Source organism: Trifolium pratense, linkage group LG6, assembly GCF_020283565.1.
Source record: "Trifolium pratense cultivar HEN17-A07 linkage group LG6, ARS_RC_1.1, whole genome shotgun sequence".
Taxonomy (NCBI): Eukaryota; Viridiplantae; Streptophyta; class Magnoliopsida; order Fabales; family Fabaceae; genus Trifolium; species Trifolium pratense.
Window position 1 is genome coordinate 22,438,644 of NC_060064.1, and position 24,288 is coordinate 22,462,931.

At 28.3% G+C, this 24,288-nt stretch overlaps 2 protein-coding genes across 4 annotated transcripts; both read right to left on the bottom strand.

The window, feature by feature from the left end:
* Window positions 1-7,484: 7,484 nt before the first annotated feature.
* LOC123892805 lies at window positions 7,485-9,561 on the bottom strand. Of its 2 annotated transcripts, none has more exons than XM_045942674.1 (4): window positions 9,101-9,561; window positions 8,651-8,737; window positions 8,365-8,542; window positions 7,485-7,854 (listed from the first exon to the last, which is right to left on the bottom strand). In XM_045942674.1, exons 1-4 carry the CDS (start codon window positions 9,138-9,140, stop codon window positions 7,785-7,787), a joined length of 375 nt encoding a protein of 124 aa, XP_045798630.1. In that variant the 5' UTR covers window positions 9,141-9,561; the 3' UTR covers window positions 7,485-7,784. The 2 variants fall into 2 exon arrangements, with proteins under 2 accessions (XP_045798630.1, XP_045798629.1); XM_045942673.1 differs by having other exon boundaries at window positions 9,059-9,561.
* A 9,128-nt stretch (window positions 9,562-18,689) lies between these two features.
* Window positions 18,690-22,246, bottom strand: LOC123892806 (vestitone reductase-like). 2 transcript variants are annotated; one of them, XM_045942675.1, is made up of 4 exons: window positions 22,046-22,246; window positions 20,278-20,805; window positions 19,192-19,390; window positions 18,690-19,074 (listed from the first exon to the last, which is right to left on the bottom strand). In XM_045942675.1, exons 1-4 carry the CDS (start codon window positions 22,164-22,166, stop codon window positions 18,933-18,935), a joined length of 990 nt encoding a protein of 329 aa, XP_045798631.1. In that variant the 5' UTR covers window positions 22,167-22,246; the 3' UTR covers window positions 18,690-18,932. The 2 variants fall into 2 exon arrangements, with proteins under 2 accessions (XP_045798631.1, XP_045798632.1); XM_045942676.1 differs by having other exon boundaries at window positions 20,278-20,802; window positions 22,046-22,243.
* Between the last annotated feature and the right edge of the window lie 2,042 nt (window positions 22,247-24,288).

Consider the following 24,288-nt stretch of genomic DNA (forward strand, 5'->3'; position numbering starts at 1 on the left):
CCCAGGTTCTTTTTGGTGACTACTTCTCTACCCTCACATAAATTGAGGGTAGTTGCCCTATGCTGATGTGGCACCAATGAAATTCATCCACGTGTATTTAAGTCAAACATAATTAATTTCTTACCATAAATTATTTTGACTACTTTTATTTTCAATTAATTATATTTTATGTTACTAGTTTTCTTTAATTATATTTTAGACTATGTGTAAATATAATTAGAATTAATTTGATCATTGAATGCTTGTTTCTAAATGTTATATATTGATTCTAAAATACCAATGTTATTAGTTAAAAAAAAATCAATGTTATAGATTCGAAAAAATAAATATATATCAATGTTAGTTTAAATAAAAATAATAAGAGAACAAAAACAACAAAGAAAAAAAAAACTAATATCTCTAATTTAAATATACAATTCCACTTGTACATTTATTAAATGAAATCAAATAATGCTTCAAAAAAAATCAAATCAAATAATTCATGCTATTCCGGTGTAAATACTCCCTCCGTTTCAAATTACTTGTCGTTTTAGAAAAAAAAAATTGTTAGCTATCTAAGTCACTCATGTAAATTCCAAATATTTAGGAGTAGTTGAAACCGTAAAAGATTATATATTTGGAAAATTAAAGTTTGTTTTTTTAAGTTTTCAAAAAAAAAATGTTTGTTTTTTTAAAAAAATTGGTACATAACATATTAAATTTATTGGAAAGATAAGTGCGTGGAAAAAAACAAAATAAGCTTATTGGTGAATTAAAATAAGGGTATAATAGGAAATTAAGTGCAAAAATACACTTTCTTAAATTTTTTTCCTTCTAAAACGACAAGTAATTTGACACAGAGGGAGTATATAGTATTTATTTTTTCAATCTCTTTAAATCATTGCATAGATTAACGTTGGTCGATATGATGTCGATCTTAGAAAAAAGAGGGGAAAAAATTAGGTTTAGGTTTGCGACAATGGTCCGACCTTTCTTTTAGTTCAGATGAACTATTTATATTTTTACTTGTGATCAATAGTTAAACCCTAAACAAGTTCAAGAGTTAGTTCGTCTTCTTAAAATAGTCGAACCTTTTCATTTTGATCGGATAAATTTCAGGTAGACCGCACTTGTGATCGATCAAGCTTCTGTGTGATTGTTTTGCGACAATGGTCCGACCTTTCTTTTAGTTCAGATGAACTATTTAAATTTTTACTTATGATCAATAGTTAAACCCTAAACAAGTTCAAGAGTTAGTTCGTCTTCCTAAAATAGTTGAACCTTTTCATTTTGATCGGATAAATTTTAGGTAGACCGCACTTGTGATCGATCAATCTTCCGTGTGATTGTTTTCCGACAATGGTCTATATTTCCTTGATATAGTGCAAGTTTAAGAGTATGTTACTTGATATACCTAGTCTCTATTTCCTTTTATGGAAAGGCAAAACAAATCATTTTTATTTATTACTAGATCATTCCTTACAAAACCCGTGTCTATTGCATATTGTAACCCGAGTAAACTGTGAAATACCCCCTGAAATTTTAAAATTCGTCAAATACCCCCTGAAATTTGGAAATTGACAAATACCCCCTTGAAATTTTAAAAAGTCAACCAAATTGCCTTCTGGCGTGGACTCTGACTGGTAGTGCAAGGGGGCAATTTGATTGACTTTTTAAAATTTCAGGGGGTATTTGCCTATTTCCAAATTTCATGGGGTATTTGACGAATTTTAAAATTTTAAGAGGGTATTTGACGGTTTACTCATTGTAACCCATTACTTGGTGCAATTAATTCGATTCATTTGAGTTTTGAATTTTCAATAAAATGGTAATAAACATTGAATTATATTCCTTATTAGTCAACAATCATAAATCAAATTCTTCTTAACTCAGTGGCCAATCAATTGGATCAATTTTCTTGATTACATTTTCCTAATTTCATTTTGTCTTCTCTAAACTATTTTGTTTTTAATTTTTTTCCGATATGGACAACCAAAGAAAACAAAAACAAAATGACGATGAAAAAATAAGTAAAAAAAAAAACAGGAAAAAATACGCTAAAAAACATAACATCTAAGAAATTGAAAATCACAAGTTTTAGAATCTTGAAGAAATCCGATAGATCGGTGGCGAAGACTGCAGTAAAGATTGACATCAGATAACACAAAAGTGGAGGAGCCGTAGAATGCTAACATGACGGTGGTGGAGGCTGCAGCAGAGATTGAAAGCATTAAGAAGAAGAAAGTTTTTTGACAATAAGAAGAAAGTTTTTTTTTTACGCGAAGAAGAAAGTTGTTTGAGACGTAATACAATTTGAAGAAGAAGCAAACAAATCAGAAGTAATTAGGTCCAAAATATAAATTCATAGAATATAATACATAAAATATAATTAAATGAAAATAAAAATAGTCTAAATTACTTTATGGTAAAAAATTAATTATGTTTGACTTAAATAAATGTGGATAAATTTCATTGATGCCACATCATCATAGGGCACCTACCCTCAATTTATGTGAGGGTTAATTAGAAAAAACCGTTCTTTTTTTATGCTGCACTGTCGCTGTTCCTTAAGAGACATATAAATGAAAATTAGACAACTTACAACAACAATAAAAAACAATATGAGAAATTAAATCAATTTTCCAACCTAAACTTGTACGCTGAGTAAGGGTGGAACTTGAGGAAAGAGTACAACTACTTTGATCCACGTTCTCCTCCTGCATCTCTAACCAACAGAAATATAAGTGATCCAAATCTCATCTTCCAAAGCTATGTTTTGCACATGCATGTGAAAAAAGCCAAGTTTAATTACGCAGATGCATCAGTGAAATTTGCAGTATAAATGGAATACTTCATGTTGCTACAGACTAGGCGAGGGTCGCGGGCGTAGGTAGTTTCAGCCGAATGTTTTTTTAATCACGGGTCCGATTTAAATGGTTTTCCAGTTCAGAGAAGCTAAAATTCGTTTGTAACCGTACTTGTACTTAGCAAGAGTTCTGTAATGAAATTTGCATATCTTTTACCAGTAAAAGAAATGTTAAATTGCTCCTAGGCCTTCATTGTGATGATGTGGCATGCTTTAGAGAGCTCTCATATCTATTTAAAATTTGTCCCACAATTTATTTTGTATGTCCATTCATTCTCCAAAATAATTATCTATATGTTACAATAATAATAGCTCCCAATATTTTTTTTGCAAAGAACAAAAAAAAATGCTATATTGATGTTGATAATTATACATGTGAAGTTCAAGTGACAAGTAATTTAAATTAGTAGCAAGTGTAACATATAACATAAATAATAGTAATAATGAAAAAAAGACAAAAAAAAAGATCAAATTATAAAAGAAAAAATTAATAGATATATGATCTTTCATATTTTACACTACCAAACATAAAATATAAACTATGCATGCATAAATATAATTTGCACTTTGCAAAAATTTACTTTAAATAAATAAACCAAATAAAAAAATTACTACTCAAAAAAATTTCATACTTGACAAAATAAATAAATTTTATGTAGAAAATACTTTAGTTATATTGTTAATTAATTAATTATTATTGTGCTATTATTTTAAAAATAAATAACTTTGTCATACCAACTTTTAAACTATCATTCTTTCATATTCCTTAACTCTTATTCCTTAACTATGACAAATAAATTTATCATACAATCCTTTAAACCTTCATCTTTTCTCATTCCTAACCATTGTGTGTATAAATATATGATTTTGTGCACAAATGCTAAATGTTTGTCATGCAAATTTGAGTTTTCATCATCACTTTTCTTCAACCAACTATTGGATAGATGCTCTTCAATAGGTTCTTCATCTTTTTCACAATTTATTAGTTTCTATATATATAGCAACTTATTAATTGTGTTACTCTTACATTGTGTGAAAATTTTAAAAATCCTTATTTTTATTGATATAATGTTTGTTAGCCTACTTTTCTAACTTTTTTCTTAATTTTTTTCTATTTCTTAACGTTGATTTGACAATTTTTTCATGTGAATTAGGATAAGCGAATAAAAAAGAGACCTCTATTTTTGTCTTTGTTGCATCTTTGATGCTCAAGAAGTCTATGAAAAGTGACAATTTATGTAAGTATGTATCTTTGAGTGCATTTCCACTATATATGTTATTATTCATAATACCATATTTTTACTTACTACCCTACAACAATATTGCTTATTTTTTCAAGGAAAATATCACTAAAATTATTAGAAGAACAAAACCATCATTTTAATTGTAACAAAAAAAACATCATTTTAATTTTAATATTACTTATTCTTTGCGATAAAGCAATTATTATATTCAATTAAATTTGTCTTTTTAAGTAATCGTGAAAATAAAACCACAAATCCACCTTCATTTGTAAATTAGTTACAATAAGAAAAATAAATATATGAGAAAATCAAGTTTCTTATAACGATAATAAATTTTTAAAAATTTTGTAAATTATTTACAATAAGAAAAATGAATAAATATATGCTCTTTCGCATTTTACACTACCAAACATAAAATATAAACTATGCATGCATAAATATGATTTGCACTTTGCAAAAATTTACTTTAAATAAATAAACCAAATAAAAAAAATTACTACTCAAAAAAATTTCATACTTGACAAAATAAATAAATTTTATGAAGAAAATACTTTAGTTATATTGTTTATTAATTAATTATTATTGTGCTATTATTTAAAAAAAAAATTGTCATACCAACTTTTAAACTACCATTCTTTCATATTCCTTAACTCTTATTCCTTAACTATGACAAATAAATTTATCATTCAATCCTTTAAACCTTCATCTTTTCCCATTCCTAACCATTGTGTGTATAAATATATGATTTTGTGCACAAATGCTAAATGTTTGTCATGCAAATTTGAGTTTTCATCATCACTTTTCTCCAACCAACTATTGGATAGATGCTCTTCAATAGGTTCTTCATCTTTTTCACAATTTATTAGTGTTTATACATATAACAACTTATTAATTATGTTACTCTTACATTGTGTGAAAATTTTAGAAATCCTTATTTTTATTGATATAATGTTTGTTAGCCTACTTTTCTAACTTTTTTCTTAATTTTTTCTATTTCTTAACGTATATTTGACATTTTTTTATGTGAATTAGGATAAGAGAATAAAAGAGAGACTTCTATTTTTGTCTTTGTTGCATCTTTGATGCTCAAGAAGTCTATGAAAAGTGACAATTTATGTAAGTATATATCTTTGAGTGCATTTCCACTATATATGTTATTATTCATAATACCATATTTTTACTTACTACCCTACAACAATATTGCTTATTTTTTCAAGGAAAATATCACTAAAATTATTCAAACAACAAAACCATCATTTTAATTGTAACAAAAAAAACATCATTTTAATTTTGATATTACTTATTCTTTGCGATAAAGCAATTATTATATTCAATTAAATTTGTCTTTTTAAGTAATCGTGAAAATAAAACCACAAATTCACCTTCATTTGTAAATTAGTTACAATAAGAAAAATAAATGTATGAGAAAATCAAGTTTCTTATAACGATAATAAATTATTAAAAAGTTTGTAAATTACAGTTACTGGGTGGCGCATGTGAATAGACTACAGGAGGTTGAATCAAGCAACAAGGAAGGATCACTTTCCTTTACCTTATATGGATCAAATGTTAGAGAGGCTGACTGGTCAAGCCTTTTATTGCTTCTTAGACGACTACTCTTGCTACAATCAAATAGCTGTAGACCCGGCATATCAAGAGAAAACAACTTTCACATGATCCATACGGAGTATTTGCATCATTGTTTCAAATTATTTATGTGATATAGTAAATAAGAGAAATGAAAAGAAAGATTCAAAAGAGTATTATAAAATTACGCACCTTTTTATTTTTTCGATAAAAGCTGGAAGAAAGCAAACTCAAACAAATATATTGCCAATTTTCACACACATCAAGCAAAACTAATTAACAAAAACTCAATATGTGATTCCTTTTGTAGTAAACAGAATAGATGTATATATATATATATATATATATATATATATATATATATATATATATATATATATATATAATGAATAATAATCAATAAAACTCAGCTCAACAAAGTCAATATATCAGCACAAGGCAAGCATGACTACCTCTAACATACAAAAGTAAAAAAACAACGGTAAGAAGAAAAAAAAGTAAAAAAGCAAAGTAAGTTGCGACTATACTACCCCGATGCATAAAAAGAAAATTAAGTTCTTATACTATTACACTATTAGAATAAAATATAATGCACCTCTTCAAACTTATGAATATTAACATATATTCACTAAAAATTATATTAATTGTCCTTAATATACACAAATCTACTATGTAGGTTAATATTAAACAAAATCTTTTTTTTTAAAATAACCTTCTAATTTTAAATATAGATTTATATTAAATATAACCATGTTACTATATTTAAAATATTAACAATCATTTAATTATATATGATTATACTTATCATAATTATTGTTTTTATTGATAAAAAGTATTTTAAATGTGTGTTTTAATCAAACTCATGAAATGAAAGAAAAAAACAAATCATCTATAAAAAAAGAGTACTGCATTCTAATAAGCATTACTAAATTAAATAGAAAATTCGAATAAAAATTATTAAATAAAAAAAATTGAAAACAAAATGAGCGGAGAAAAACCCCATAGAAAAAAAAACCAAACAATAGACAAAAAAAAATCGAGACTAATATAATTGGGATAAAATTTCACCAAGTGAATAATTGATAAGAAACTTCAAGAGAACGAGAGAGAGGTAAGTTGATAAGTTATTTGGCATCTTAAATTGTATAGAAAGGAGTAAGCAGTAACATTGTTATTTGATAGGTAATTTTCAGAATACGAGATCACGTGATAAAAAATGTCAAAACCACCATACTTCTTAGTTCAACATTACTCATAAGCAATATTTTCACCAAGTATAAGTATGTATGACCTCAAACTCTTATTGAAAATAAATAAATAAGTGATACATTAAAAATAAAAAAGCAAAGTGATTTGTGACTAAAATTGCAACTCATATAATGAAAACTAAGATTTTATACGATGACACAATTAAAATAAAATATAATACATCATTTCAATAAAAAATATTTTAATTCTGAACAACTTTTTTTGTTTTTACACATATATAATATTAAATATAACCATATCGTAAAAACTATTTAACAATATATTTTAATCAAATGTGTGATTATACTTATCACAATTATTATTTTTAATTTATAAAAATATTTTAATAATGTATTTTAATCGAACCCGTGCAACGCACGAGTTTACCCCTAGTTAATGTATAGTTTTGACATCATATCTATAAATAGTATCAGAATTTCAATGGATTAATGTATTAGTAGTTGGATTTCACTTGAGTTGGTTTAAAATGGATTTAAATGGATGTTGATTTAGAATTAATTTTAAAAATGGTTATTGAAATGGACCTTGTTAAAAGTGGATTTTGGAATGAATAATTTAGCTACATCTTAAAAAATTGTTTATGTTGATAGACAAACAGACAAATTTAAAGGTGGGTAATTAGTACAAAACTGTACCATACCCATACAAAAATATTTCAATATCTAACAACCATAAATTTAAACCAACATTAATTGTAAACTGTAAAGGCATTACATGCTCCTAAGTGAAAAACAGAGTGGTTCATGTGTCGACACGTGGATTAGATAAACTCACAATTAGATAAACATTAATTCTAAATTCATATTATAAACAGTCACCGCCATTCAACCATTACATGGTTAAATTGATCTTGAAGAACGCCCTTGACACTCTCTCGTGGGCATCAACTGGTGGGCACCTTCCTTGACCCTAGCACAACACAAAAAATTCTATCAGTGGCCTCAATATACAAAACAGAAAATTAGAAACAACAAAAAGCAATATTCCTAGTAGAAGGAGGACGAGGAAAGGGTTTAAGAGTCCAAAATGTTGAAATTATAGGGAATTATAGGTTGATCAAGTTTCCTCCTAATTTATTTGAAGATGTCAAGAGGTGGAATAACAAATTGTACCTCTTATAAGATGATGGCAATTTACTAACAAAGTGTTTCTACCTCTCTACAAAAGATGAAATTTTTGGGGCGGAAGTAATTAGGACATTAAATCAAATACTTAGTGTGCTATTCAAAGATAGTGTGCTATTCAATCAAACACTTGGTGTTTTTGTTTAAAATCGGTAAAGCAAAGATTAAGGTTGAAGCTGAAATAGTGTTGGGGCATTTAACTAACTTAATTATGAAACACAACTTAGCAACAAACAAATCAAAGCTATGTCCTTTCTTTTAATTAAATAAAAGTTAGAAGAAGTGAAGAACAGACCTGCAGAGACTTTTAATATAATCAACTTTTTCGGCATTCTCAAAGATTAACCACATATCAACTTCAATCCCAAAATGTTTAGCATCAAAATGTCTGGCAGCAACCATCCCTTGTTCATTAGACAAAAGGCCTTTACGGACAAAAGAACGGATTTTTGAAGATACCATTCCCATTAAATCTGAAAATATTCTTAGCAAAGTAAGATAAGCCATGTCTAGTCTAGAAATAAAATAAAAAATGTATGACAAGCATCCTTGTACACTGATATAATGATGCAAGTTGTTACCTTTTTCATCAATTTCTTTAATGTTTTCGGAACATCTAAAATATTGACCTAGTGATCCCTCAACTTCTTCGATTGATCCAACAAAAGCTAAAAACAAGTAAGAAGATGAGAAAGGGTAAGATTGAGTTGAATTAAAAACAAGTAATTTAATTTGTGTGTTCATTATTCCAGAAAAATATAAAAATACTTTTTTAAATATCCATATATTAGAAAATACAGGCGACTTAAAATTATAGTATCATCAAGTTGATTTTGTTCAAAGTGCTTTAATTTCCTGTATTTATGGCTATTATTACTCTGCCTTTTTCTAAACCAAATCTCTCCACTAGAGAATACTTGTAAGTTTCTTTGTAATTTATGGAAAAATTAAATAAACACTTGTAAAAGAAATTGTATGCATATATATACATGTGATGGAATGAGTAAGAGTAGTAGAGTAAATTGACCAACTTGAATGCACTTGAGCAAAAGTTGAATCAGCTGATGACATAGCTTCTTTGGCCACCACCGTCTCTTCCTTGTTTTGTGCTGAAACAGAAAAAATTGATGAGAGAAGATGAACTAGAAAGTGGTTGTTAATGGCTAGAAAATGGTTGTGTGGTTATGATTTGCTACTGATCTTTGTTTGTTCTATTTTGTTCTTCAGTTATTGCGTTTTTATTAATAGAGTAATTGTTGGGGTTTTGTTCATTGGGGTTAGTGACTAGTGAGTGACCATTGGATTAATCGTTTTGAAATGACTTGTGCTTTCTGATTGAGTGTGAATTTGGAGAAACTTTGGCTTAATTTGAGATTGAGTGAAGAGTTTCAATAAAGAAAAAAGCTGAAAACAGGGGCAAGAAGTCGTGCACTGCTGCTGTGCAGGGGCAACAGTGTTTGCTGCTTCTTTCTCTTTTGGTTTTCTCATTTGAAATATTAGGAAAATGGTAACTAGCGCCTTTTGGGTACTTTTTAAGCACTTTGAATAATGATAAGTTTTTGTGAAATTTTTATAAAAATATGTGAAGTCAACATATTAGAAATTAAAATATTTTACTTTTTAAAAATTATTGACAAAATTACTTTGAATGTCCTTTATGTTAAAGATAAAAGATAAAAGCATTACAAAAAAAATAAGATAAAGGATCTACATTGTCATTTTACCTAAATTATTTTTTAAAATTGAATGTTTAAAGAGTAGAGCAAAGAAAGCACAGCGAGGCCCATGTGATGCTTGTTGTTACCTACACAAACTGATGATGATAGCCTATACATCTTTTAAATTACTTTTTCCGTCTCAAAATATAAGATCTAGTTGACCACAACACGTATGTCAATGCACAACTTTGATCACTAAGACTATCTCCAATGGTGTAGTACCTATTAGGTACTTATGGTACTTATTAGGTACTACCATTGGAGTACCACCCATTTGAGTACCTATTAGGTACTACTTCTAAAATAAGAATCCTCTCTCTCCTCTTGGACCCACCTTATTTTTCATTAAAATATTATTTTCATGAGCCCACTTTATTTTCTATATTCAATTTGAATTAATGGTACAAAAACACAATTTTATTTTTGTACATCACAAAAGCATAATTTTTGAATTGGCATGCCTGTAAAAAAATTTAATGCCAACCATATAGACGTTGGTGCAATATTCGGTAAATAGAACCTAATATAATATGGGGTATTATTTAGCCGATGGTATTTATCCATAATGGGCTACACTTGTCAAGAATAGCACAAATTCAAGATAGGCGAACTCATCTTCAACTTCAACATGATCTTGTCGAGCATATTTGGCAACGTTTTGGGCATGATGATCAACAAAATTAATTGTTTTTAAAATTATGTAATGTTATTTTAAATTATTTTTTAATTATCTAATTCTTAAAATTTGGTAATATTATTTTAAATTAAATTTTGAATTTTAATTATTTTTCGAATGATAAAAAAAAATAGTACATACTAATTTTGTAATTTTATCATTCAATCAATTTATATTATAAAATATATAATTAAATAATAAGTTATTGTAATGATGTGAAATTATTGATGAAACCTATTTTAGAACTTTTTAAGAAGTGCTCCATTGGAGGGGTTGAGTACCTATTAGGTACTATTATTAAAAAATAATAAATTAGTGATGTGTCAATGTGGGACCCATTTAAGTACTCAAAGTTGGAGTGCTCCATTGTGGATAGTCTAATATTTTAGTTGTGTATTTGTGAAAATACTCATCAAAACAAATCAAACAAGATATCATATGTTAATGTTTAAATTTATATGTTATTAGAAAAATACGGTCAAAATAAGATGCATGAATAATATATTTAGTCAAAGTAGCTCTTATATATTAGGACGGATGGAGTAAATGCATATGTAATACAAGTGTGTCTGACATTATCTGAAATTTCAATTACTGTCGATAATATTTTTTAGAAGTAAAAAATAATGACTTTTCTTAATTTTTATAGCTATAATATGATTGATGTCGGTTTCATACGAGTCACATTATTATGTTTCGTTATTTTAATCAAACTGCTATCAATTGAGTAATTATTTCAATCCTAAAGATAAAAATAATCACCGACTTATATTTCCAAACAACAATATATCTAATCATTAAAATTTTAAATATTTTTTAACTAGTACTGGTGCAACATTTTTTAAGTTGTAGTAGCAGTGATCTAGTATATTACTAGAATTTTTCAAAATAGAGAGAATCCTTTTCCTAAGCCTATACTATATGGATTGACAGCACCAGACAGACAACCCACCAGCGGTGCGGTCTTATGTTTTCAAAGACTACAGATTTCACATTTGCATTGTCTTTTAGGAGATGTAGGCATGATTGATGGCTCATCGCAGAGCAGAAAACTTTATCTCTTAGCCTTGGGAGTATGCATGCCATCAATACACTGTCTACCAAATCTCCTCTGTGGGATATGTTGCAGCAGTAAACCCAATCCTTTGATGGACTTTATAATTAAAATTCAAATTAACAGTCAAAAGGAGCATCATAACAAAGTACTATAATTAATAGACTATAATTAATAAACTAATATTACGATGACCACTTTCATAAATGATGGAAGACCACTTTCACAAGTGGTCCACCGTGATCAAGTGATATAACGAATACAAATTTTATAAAAAAAAATTGTTCGATTGAAAATTTATATCATATAGATCATCAATAAAAAAATTAGAAAAATTAAAAACCATTTGATATGTTATTGAAACACATCAATAACAATGTCACTACTCACTAGATTTAAACCACTATGTTATAGTATTCTAGCGGTAAACCCATGCGTGTTTGATTAAAATATGTAATTAAAATATTTTTATAAATGAAAAATAATAGTTGTGATAATAATTAAGTATAACTATACATAGTTAAATATATAATAATTTAAAATATGATTATATTTAATATTAGTATATGTATAAATTTTTAAAAAATATTAGATTTTTTTATTTATTTATATCTTAGTTTTGTTTATATTACTTTAATGTAATAGATCTTTGATAATATCTTATAAGTTTGAAGGGATGCATCATATTTTATTTTAATGGTGTAGTCGTATGAGATTTTAGCTTTCTTTATATGAGTTGCAATTGTATAGTCACATATCACTCTGCATTTTATTTTTGATGTATCCTTTATTTTATTTTTTCAATAAAAGTTGAAGGAATGCATACATACATGCTTTTTTTTTATCACATAATCTCATTTTTTGAAAATTACGTATAAAATAGCATAAACGCTTACTCTCGTCCATGCAATTTAAGTTACTGCATATAGCTTTTCTACTTACTTCTCTCTCTTTTTTTTAAGTCTCTTCTCACATATTCACTTGGTGGAAAATAATATTTGCTTGAATATTTAGTTTATTTTTGTTATAATATAAACTTGAATATTTTTGTCGCCAATATATAAGTTTGGATGTTGATTTCATATATTTGAATTTAATTAGGTTTAATAATAATAATTATAATTCATATTCAACAAAAGGAAGGCTAATTACAAAAAGGAAAAAAACTACTAAAGTAAAATAAATGGAAAAATTAAATCTAAAAAATGTGGCTCACATTAAGAAAAATCACATTATGTTTAATATGAATCTCTTAAAAATTATCTATTACAAAATAACCATAAAGTTAGTACGTACTACATATTAAAGCTCTTAACGACTGTGTTTCATATTGACAATAGATACATAGTCAATACCTTCAAAAGAAACAATAGAAATAGAATGAGATCATAACGTATAAGAATATTATATTGCAAATTAAAATTTTAAGTAAATTATATTTTCAACACATTAAGAGTCAAACATAATTAATATAAAAAAATGAAGAGAAATAATACATTATATTTTCTACATATTACCTCTAAAAAAATTTCTCTAATAATGATATCTAAGATGCACAAGCACAGTCATGTTTTAGACCTGCTTAATGAATCCTAGTAGTACTCTGAAGCTGTCAGAGTTGAAGTCCATCATCATATAGCTATCTTACAATATTGGTCGAAACTTATCATCACTAACTTATGCAAGTTTACCGCAGTTTCTATAAGTTCTTATGCGAGATTAATTAACTTTTTTACTCAAACACTCAAAGTAAGTGTGAACAATATATAGTATGAAAAAATTGTATAGAAGTGTGATCTGTACATGTCTATATTTTTAATTATTGTCGTGATATCTTCTAAAATACTTAATACAATCGATTTGAGATTTCCATTCACATTCTTATCAACTTGAAATGCCAAAGAATAATCAGTATGTTTAGTAGAAAAAGAAACAAAGTTAAGAGCCATTGTTTTTAAAAAATTTATATAGGGTTCAAAATAATAATGCATTATGCTTAAGGGAAGATATATGAACACAAAGTAGTAACTCACGACAGTAGTGACACTGACAGTCAAAGGTATGATATCCCTGCAAAAATTACACGAATGAGTTTCTTGCCATCAATATACAAATTGACGTGTGGCTAAATCAAAAATATGTGTTTTTTTTTTTAACATTACATATACAAAACCCTTAGTTTAAGTATAGTTAAATTCAAGGTTGTCAAAACCGGACCGGACCGGCCGGTCGAACCGGGAACCGGACCTAAATCCGGTCCGGTTAACACTTAAAACCGCTGAGGAAACAAACCGGAAAAAAAACGTATGAACCGGTGCCGAACCGGAAAAAACCGGTGAACCGGACCGGTCGGTCTGGGCGGTTTAGCGGTTTTTTTTTTTCATTTTAGTTTTTTTTATAACGTTTCAGTATTTTTTTTTAAAAATTTTTAATGAAAAAAATCAAAGAAAAGGAATAAACACGCTAACTCTATTTCAAGGAAAAGAAACAAAAACTGACCCCTTCCTCTTCCTCCTCTAGTGACCATTTTTTAAAGTCATAATCACAGCAAAACTTTTCTTGATTTTTTCTTTTGCAACTTATTTTAATAAATACTTAAAGTTTTAGCTTCTTCATTTATTTTCAATACCAACATAGGAAGCCAACAACAACATATATAAAATAAAAATTCCAATTTTGTTGAAATTGAAAATAGGTTGTGTAATGATGTTGTGGGAGTGGAATATGAGTGCTAAGAGGAGATTGATCAAATAACAAGGATCTATTGTTCCTTTAACAATAGAAATTTGTAAAAAAAAAGAAGAGTTAAAAAGGTGGGAGAAGAAGAAGAGTGAAATCAGACAATGAGACAAGAAGAATTTTGTGGAGGCTGCTGGTTATGCCTCATCAAGATTTGAGAGTTTTAAATACTATAATTAAGGTTTATCATGGATTGGGCTTTTTTAGCAAGACTGCTAGTTATATCATAATGCTGATTTTGTTTATGCTTTTACTGAACCTTTAGGAGTTGCATCTTCATACTTTGCAGAATTTTGTGGAGCAATGAGGGCAATTGAAATTGCCTTTGAAAAGAATTGGTTAAATATTTGGTTGGAGACAGATTCCTCTCTTGTAGTTGCAGCTTTCAACAATCCAACCAAATCGGTTGCTTGGCCTCTAAGAAACAGATGGCAGAATGTTTTGTTTATGACCAATCATATGAATTTTTTTGTTACTCACATTTATAGGGAAGGCAACAAAGCTGCGGACCTCATTGCTAATCATGGTTTGACTTTATCATCCTTCATCTCTTGGAACATTGCACCTTTGTTCATCACTGATTGTATGTCTAGTAACAAACTAGGAATGCCTAGTTTTAGACTATGCTCTTCTTAATAGAGTTTTGGTTTGGTCCCCTCCATTTGTACTTGCTTCTTTTATTTTATAATATTTTGTGTGGTTAGCTCTTTGCTTCCACCTTTTGATCCAAAAAAAAAAAAAGAGAAGCCCAAAACTCTTAAAAAAAAAAATCTTCAACATGTTTTTTTTTACACTATATTAATATTTTTTTGACAAAATTATTTATATATTAATTAAAATATATATATTTAATTAAAAATGGTCCGACCCGATTGAACTCCGGTCCGACCAATTGAACCTTGAACCGCTAAGCTCACCGGTTCGATGACCGGTCCGGTTCTGACAACCTTGGTTAAATTACTTACGTATAAACTAACGTGTTGCTAAATCATCACAATTCACATCCCCAAGATTTGTTCCATTGTTATCTTTGAACAATTTGAACCTTAACAAAGTAAGAAAAATGGATATGCATGGATATTAAAAATAGAATAAGTTTTAAACTTGAAAACACACCAAATAAAACCTACAATATAAATAGTTGAATACCCAAACATGTATGACTCTTCTTGCAAAAGTCTCAATATATATATGATATAATCTCCATGCTAGCTAGTATCTATATATACTTACTATGTCTGTGGTTTCTTAATTTTATGAACGTATATGTTTATTATTGGAATTCTTTGAGTCACATAGCATAATTGAAGTAGCAAAGTTTTTTCACAAGAAAGGGGGGATTGAATCGTGAACCTATTAAAATTTACCTTTTAAAAATATAACTCAACAGAAAGCGTTAGAATGATCTCAGAACGATCTGGTTAGCAGTAAAACAAATTCAAAGTGAATTGTGTGCTTAGTGTTTGCAGAAAATAAAAGATATATAAGGGAAGAGAGAATCAACACACAACAATTATACTGGTTCACCCCCTAATAGTATGAGTTACGTCCAGTCTCTCACGCTCCGTGAGTGTCCACTATAATCTTGAGATACTAGTAATCTCAAATTACAAATCTCCTTAATCTAAACCAAGATCAATAACCTTAAGCCCTACAAGCTTAATATCTACCTCAGTCCTACAAACTAAGGTGTCACTCAATCAATAGTTACGTATTGACTTGAGCCAATCTTTTACAATGAATTGTTCGGATCACAAGCTTTCAAATGAAGAGAACATCAAGTTGAGAAGCTAATAGAAGAATACACTCAGTTCACTCAATGATATATTGATCAAAGTATGTGATGTTAGAGAGCTGGAGTGAGAGTGAAATAGTTTAATGACTTGGTCGAAAAAGACAAGTGTAGATGTTGAAATTTGTAGTTGAAACTCTTGAATCTTCAAAGCACCCAAGTGTGCTATTTATAGATGTTGCTTGTCCTTTGTTCCATGCTCTCCAAGCAGGTTGAAGTGTTGCCAAAGACTAGCCGTTAGTCCTTTAAAAGATCAGATCAAATATTATTCAAATAATATTTGATGAGAGAGAAGATGCTTCTTGAGAACATTCTTAGAATGATAATGTCATGAGGAGCGTGAGGTTGAACATCTTTGAGCTGTATGAACTTGTTCTCCAAGAACAAGCACTGTTGAAGCCTTGGAAGATCAATTACAACAGCTGGATACAGCTGGAGAGAATCTTTCGATCAAGAGCAGAAAGTCTGGTTGATTCTGGAACGTTCTTAGATCGTTCTCCCAGAGTATTTTCTGATTCTTGGCCTAGATCAAATAGAGAGATGTGCATTGCTTGTTTTGATTTCGTGGGCCTCAAGATATTCATGATGATCATATGATGATAGCTGGTCTTCTTATCCTTTTACTATTCATGTGTATTTGAAAAAGTACAAGTAGCTTTCCATTGTAGATCAAGATCATAGTGAAATATATTTTATGAAGTCCTTTGAGAAGTATCATTTCAAACTTGTTGTCTCCTTTTCATTGGTCCATAAATGTCTTCAAATAATCTCTGAATAGAGCATGTGAGCTTGAGAAATAAATTGTCAAAGATGATAAGTGCCAAAAATTGATAATTTTACATATATATTTTAGTCACTTATTGACTTAGTTTAAAAGTAATTTCATATAAAAAACTCAACTAATTGTAAATATTAGTTTTAAGTAGAAAATTAGTCACTTATGCTATTTTTACTTAATTCCAATACTTTTTGTAGGTAATTGTGGATCTAATGAATTTTAGAATGAAGGGTGATACTAATAGCTCAAGTTGGCAAGACTTATCACAATTTTATCCAAATTAAAGAGAGTTGGTCCATCACGTTAATACAAGTGATCATTTATGATATAAATTCTTTGGTCAAAAAGTATCTTACAAAAAGTGATAAGATAAGGCTAATTTGAAAAAGCTTCATGATTATGTCTCTTAAGATATTGGGATTAAGGAAACCCAAAGGGTGAAGAAAACTAAATGGGCGGTGAAGGAATTGCTATAAATAAGAGGCCATGAGCTTAAGGGAAAATTAATTCATTCATTCTTACACTCTCACACACACGAGAGAACAGAGAGTTAAAAACAGAGGAGAAAGACAGAGATTGAGCATAGAACGACGGAGGAAACGAGTTGGATGCACACCAACTGTTCGAGAAATCAACCGGTGTTGTTATTTCATCTCTTTTCTTCTCATTTGTGTAAACTATCATAGTAATGAGTAGTTAAAGACACTTTTGTTGGGATTAGGTGTAAATTACTCTATTAGTATGTATTTCTATTGATCATGGTTTTATATATGGTTTTAGTTGTCTCTCAATATTGATGTTATCTTTGTTTCTATTGTTTTAATCTTTGATTTGAATTGTTATAGACATATACCTTTTGAATCTAAGAAGTATGATAATATCTATTGAACTCTAAATTCTAGACATAGATTTAGGTTTAATATTCACTTAGAGTATCGAATCTTAATGCTATTGTATTGATTGACGATCCGAGACATCGGAGGTTAATAGATGCAATAGATATCTCGGCGTTATCTGGACACGGAAACGTTCGACAAGCGATACGTGATAATATTGATAGATGACTAAAACCTGTGTAACTGATTAGGGGAATATGCATGAATGAGTAATTGAAATCTAATCCCAGCAATTTAATCTCTCTGTCAAATTAATCATCTTTACTACTTTCATGTATTCGCAACTTTCGTAATCAACCAATCTTTGAAATCCTTTACTTGAAATTATATTAATCGTTGAACGGCATCGATATCGCATCAGTCCCTGTGGAGACGATAAAAACATACTTTTGTACTTTCAACAAAAGACATGTTCATGTTTATTCCTTAAACATGACCAAATAGGAAGCGTTTTTTTGCTATCATTTAATCCTTGCTTTAAATGACTTATATCTTGTAGAGATTTTCTTCAATAAAGTCATTTGCAAAAGTGCTTATTTGTCTCTTGTTCGGATGATATCAATTAAGTGCTTATTGTTGATGTATAACTTTGCACGTGAGAAAAAGTGCAGACTGGAGAATATTCTCTGATCATTCTCATAAACTTGCAGTTTTCAATCAATTTAAGTGTAATGATATATAATGAATAAGCTTTTGTTCCTGTCTATATTAATCACTCAAGAGCACTTGTTGGATCACAAAAAGATCAGAATTCACTTAAAATATAATTAAGATGTTTGTTATCTTTAAAACATCAAATTAGGATTTTGCCTCAACAATAATAACCTCCCTAATTATATTTATTGACATTATGTATTCATTTCATAAGGTATGAGTAGATTGATTTTCCGTATTCTTTTTCATTAAGTTGATGTCATTAACAATATTTATTACCTTTTAATATAATGTATTAGTTTTTTAGATTTAATTTAATAAATTAAAAGAGATAATATTAAGATTTTAACAAAGATTGAAAACATTTTCTTAGAGTGTCACATCATCACAATGAAGGCCTATAAACAATTCAACCTTTCTTTTACTAGTAAAAGATTTCTCATCTCCTATTTTTTTATTATAAAAAATAAAATAAAAAAATAGCTCAGATTTTTTAAGCCATGTCTAGTGACATCATTTATTAATTATCATCGATCATCTTTGTTAACTTCATGGTTCAAAGATAACCCTTTTCCTTGCAACATTCAATTGCGTCCTCAAACATTTCTTCAAGGCTATACTTGAACTTGAATCCATCATCCATGAGTTTTTTTGAGGTTAAATGTGGAAGCTTAGGACCTTTAACTTCAATCAACTCTCTATAATATGAAAATAAATTAAATAATGTTAGTAAAAATAAAATTAATATTACATAAATTTAGTCATTTACATAAATATAAGATGAGAAGGACAAATAATTAATATATAGAACTCACTTGGATGTTGGTATTTGAAATTGAGGGTATTTGGAAGAAATAATTTGAACTATTTCATGAATAGTTGCAATGAATGGTGAACAATTATATCTCCCTTTTGGATTAGGATGTTCAAGTAAGAATATATGTGCTCTAGCAACGTCATCAACATGAACCATATGGAGACGAGATGCAACCAATGGATTCTTCTCAATATCACCTGATGAATGCAACCAACAACTTCCATTTCTTAATTTTCATTAATTTAATTTAACAAAAAAACATATGTGCTCTAGCTTAAATATATGGACAAATATATTGGTATGTACTATTTGTGTATTGATTATGAATATCAAATTCTACACATATATATATATATATATATTAGTAGATAGAGTCAAGACTCAAGATAATGGCCGAGTGGTGTTGACTTGGGCCTTTGGAGTATGCTCCTCTCAAGGTCTCAAGTTTGATTCCCACTGGTGCCAAAAAAACTCTGGCTTTAAATGGGACCCTCGCAAGTGGGCGGTGGGATTAGTCCCCTTGGATTAGTCGGTCCTAAGACCGGATACCAAGTTTTCAAAAAAAAGACAATGGCCGGAGTTAAAAAAACATCCATTTTCATGAGGGTTCAACTTTCAAATCATCAACATAAAATGGTTGAAACATTGAAAATCATATAATATAGACAAAAAATGTATTCATGGTTCATTTAAGTTTTGTGTTTGTAACAGTTAGATCTTTAAGTTTTTTCTGATAATAAATAGGTCATTTAGGTTTCTAACTTATTGTATCGTTATCCTTCCAGTTATCGTACAAACCCAAAAACACTGACGTAACTGTTAATTCTGATGTTAACCATGACGAACTTGAAGCTCAATCTAATCTAAGCCCAATTGGAAGGGAGGATAACCGGAAGAAGGGTCACGGTTCAACAAGTTAGAAACTTAAGTGAACGATTTATTAGCTAAAAAACTTAAAGGACTCATTTAATACCTAAAAAACTTAAAAGACCTAACTGTTACAAACACGAAAACTTAAAACTCTTGAATATATTTGACCTATAATCTATCTATACATGTAAATATATAGAAAAACTTTACTTACCAAATAAGAAAGATAGTGAACCATAAACAGAGCCAGGAAGCTTAGGACAAATGAAGGGTCCAACAACAAAAGTTGGTACAAGAGTCACAATATCCAATCCATGTTCTTCTCCAAATTCAAGAACAGCCTTTTCAGCTAGTGTCTTAGAAACTGCATATGACCAAGCAAATGGCTTCATATTTCTAAGAATATTCACATCACTCCAATAACTTTCATCCATTACATCTTCTTCTTTATCTTGCCAATAAACAGCTGAAGCACTTGAAGTGTAAATAACTCTCTTCAGTGTCTTTGAATTTTTGCATGCTTTTAGAATTCCTAATGCTCCATCAATGGTTCTTTTTGTCACTATTTCCTCTGGTTCGTTCTGTTCAAAATCAATTGGAGTGGCTGTGTGGAATATCCCAATGCATCCTTCAATTGCATCATTGAAACTTTCTGGGTTGCTAAGATCAGCATTGAAAATTTTTAGCTTTTGAGTTGCATTTGGAAGATTTGTGAGGTAGCTAACATCTTTCTTTTGCCCTGCTATTTACAAACGATGATTGTTATTAGAACATCAGATTATATTTTGCAGACAAAAATACGACATTATAGTTCACCCACTCTATGCACATACATCGAATTGTATAACATTTTTTTTTACAAAATTTTGGTGACATATGTACTATTACATGAAAAACATAATAATATTATAATAACAACAATAAACAAAAATCACATGTGATTTGTTTTTTTTGTTAAGAGGTTGACTAACACAATTTAAGAATTAGGGATTAGAATATCCGTAGTCTTTTTTTTTTCAAAATGGGGTCTCGCTAACGAATAATTTGAGATGCTCTTTAAAGATTATATTTTATTTTTTTAAAAAATTATTTAAAAAATTAAACATTTTAATTTTTAATATATTGACTCAAAACATTTTTATAACAAATTAATGTATTTAATAGTAATCTATTTTTCTAACATTAAAAAAAAAAAAAAAACAACACCAACATTTTTTTCCGTTTACAATGAAATTGATAATCGAATTCATGACATCATGCATAGTTGCATACTATCCAAACTCTTCATCATTAGACCCAATCTAATGACTTAAAAAGAAATACAACTTTGTACTTCACGATTTCTTTGCAGCCGAATTTGATAAATAATAATAATATTGAAGTTAATCTTTTATAATGACTTAATCCGGTATGTAATTCATTGTAATAAAATAATGACTTAATCCAGTCTTCAATTCATTGTAATAAAGAGATTAATTTATCCTCCCGTATAAAAATACCAGAAACTATTTTAGTATTAATTTCTGTTAAGGATTACATTATTAAGACAAAAAAAAAATTATGAGAACAAAAATAGATCTTTAGTATAAAACATGCTCTCTGATTTCAAATATAAACAAAAAACTGTATTTTATATTCATCGAATAATTAATATATTTAATATATATTATAGATCAAATTCATTAATTATTCAATAATTTTTTTTTTTTGGTACATAGTTATTCAATAAATTTAAAATATAATTTATTATTATATTTGAATCCGGACGAATAGTCTATTTATCTAAATCACATAGGTCTATCATGCCACTTTATTTAAATGAGTATGAATAATTTTGTTTGTTAATATTAACTACAATTTAGTTCAAGTGAGCTACTTAACAATGTGAAGAATAAATAATACTATAATTAAAATGAATTTGATTTTTCTAATTTCCTTTTATGAAAATTTTACTTGATATATATTTTTCAAAAAATGGTTACCTGGATTTGATCTAACAGTTGTATTAACAGTGTAACCATCTTCAAGAAGTCTCTTAATAATCCATGAACCAATAAACCCTGTACCACCTGTAACACAAACCCTTCCTTTTCCTTCTTCCATTATCACACTTTTTTTTTTTGTTGCAAAATCTTACTTTACACTTCACTTTTTTATTTTTGTTTGATTCAGTATGAATGTTGATGGTCACATACAAATGTATATATAGACACTTCTAATGTTATTGGTTGACACTTTACTGTGGGCTAATTTTCCAAATATTATACTAATATTTCTCCTTGTGGATTATTATACTAATATGGTCCTGTCAAATAAATAGACAGGAATTGTATTCTGTGTACCTACTACTGTTGATTTCATTTTTTTAATTTAATTACATAATTACTTTGTCAACTTAATAATATGAGCTTGATTGTTTTTGTCGGGTAGTTTAGCGGCTTGAAATTCCATTTTTAAAGATGGATAAAAGTGGAGTGTACAGGGTTCGAACCCCGACTCCTGCATATAAAATATTGATGTCCCTATCAATTGAACTAAGTTCACGGGACATATGAGCTTAATTTTAATGTATTGTGAGCATGACTTTATAAATTAGTTTTAATTAAACAATTAATATATGATTAAAATTAACATTATTTTTTTTGCACAGAATAAATTTTTTACGTATTCATCCAATTAGATTATATTATGTTGTCATTTTCTTTATGAATTTAATTCCTTAAATATATTCATCCCCAAATATCCACCTGAAACCAAGTGATTGAGTTCAAATAGTTAATGAACTCAACCAATAATAAATTATTTAGGAGAATTCGAGTTCGATTCTTATACGAAACATTCTTTGTCAGACTGTAGTTATATTCCGTTTAAATTCGAGTTCGATCCTTATTTATTATGAGAGAAAATTTAAAAATAAGTTTGTTAATTCAATTAAGAGTAATTAAATAAGGATATACATAAAATAAATTTAAATTTATAAGAGTATTAAATGAAAATAACTAAATTCAATGTGTTTTCTTGGTCTGTGTGATTTTTCAAAGTGTTCCTTGTTAAAAATACTGGACAAAGTATTTTAATAATATTATAAAAGAAAACAAGGAAGCTTAGCAAATCCAATATGACTTTTTTATTATTCAATTAATTATGAGACCTTGAAGGCATGAGTCAGAACAAATCTTTGAATGAAAAACTACCAAAACCATTGAAATGAAAATTCCATACAAGAAAGAACTTGATTTTCAACCCAATATATTAATTCCACCAGAGAAATTTGTATCAATGACTTGTTAATTGTTTTTGTTTAGAAAATGCATGCAAGTAGTCTATATAAGCGACTTATTGTGCCTTGTTTTCCATACGTTATTAAATTGTTCACCATATTTGATGGACATTATCATGGCTGATCTTGCTATGAGAGCATGAGATGAACCGTTTCTTTTTAATTAATTTATAAAGATTTTTTTGTTAAAAAAAAACACAGTTTATTATTTTTTTTTTGACACAAGCAAACTTAATTCATTTCATTAATCAAAATGGTTTGAATACAAGGTGGACAATAATCAAAGACATAGTGACTAGCATAAGATCGAACCACTTGAGCTAACTCATGAGCTACCAAATTTGCTTGCCGCCTAACATAATTGACTAGGAAAAAAAAAATCACAGTTATAGAAATACCATCTAATATATAAAATAAACATATTTGTTAGAATCACTTCATATATAAATAAACATATTAAAAAGAGACACTAATGAAATTATCTCTCTACCCTTCTTTCCACATTTTGCATTTTTAGGCTATGATTTGCTTTGTTACTACTACTTTAATTAATACATATAATATCTTATTTCATATAGTTAATGATAATATTACTATATTATTATTTTTTAGTCCCAATAAAATCTCAAATTTATTTTTTAGTCCCTATAAAACATTTTAACAAGTTTCGATCCTTCAAATATTTTTTGTCACAACTTTTAATCTCTGCTTTTAAATCAACTTATGTGTATCATTTGAAATTTGGATTTTCATTTGCTTTCATATTTAGTACATTATAGAAATCTCTCATGCAAGAGTTTAATTTTTCATAGAAATCTCTTGAAAAGGTTAACATTAATTTTTGTGAGAGAGATTCTTACAATATTATAAACATACATACAAAAACTCATTCAAAAATGTGAAGAGTGCACATGAGTTGCTTAAAATCAGAGAATAAAAGTTGTG

Bases quoted from the DNA above. Each gene is read 5' to 3' on its own strand.
- LOC123892805 (XM_045942673.1), bottom strand. From the start codon at position 9,140: ATGTCATCAGCTGATTCAACTTTTGCTCAAGTGCATTCAAGTTGGTCA. The intron at 8,738-9,058 runs GTATATATATGC...ACTTGTTTTTAG, and splicing joins TCTTACTCATTCCATCACAT to CTTTTGTTGGATCAATCGAA. The intron at 8,543-8,650 runs GTAACAACTTGC...GAATATTTTCAG, and splicing joins TAAAGAAATTGATGAAAAAG to ATTTAATGGGAATGGTATCT.
- LOC123892806 (XM_045942675.1), bottom strand. From the start codon at position 22,166: ATGGAAGAAGGAAAAGGAAGGGTTTGTGTTACAGGTGGTACAGGGTTT. The intron at 20,806-22,045 runs GTAACCATTTTT...GTTTGTAAATAG, and splicing joins AACTGTTAGATCAAATCCAG to CAGGGCAAAAGAAAGATGTT. The intron at 19,391-20,277 runs GTAAGTAAAGTT...TGCATTCATCAG, and splicing joins TTCACTATCTTTCTTATTTG to GTGATATTGAGAAGAATCCA.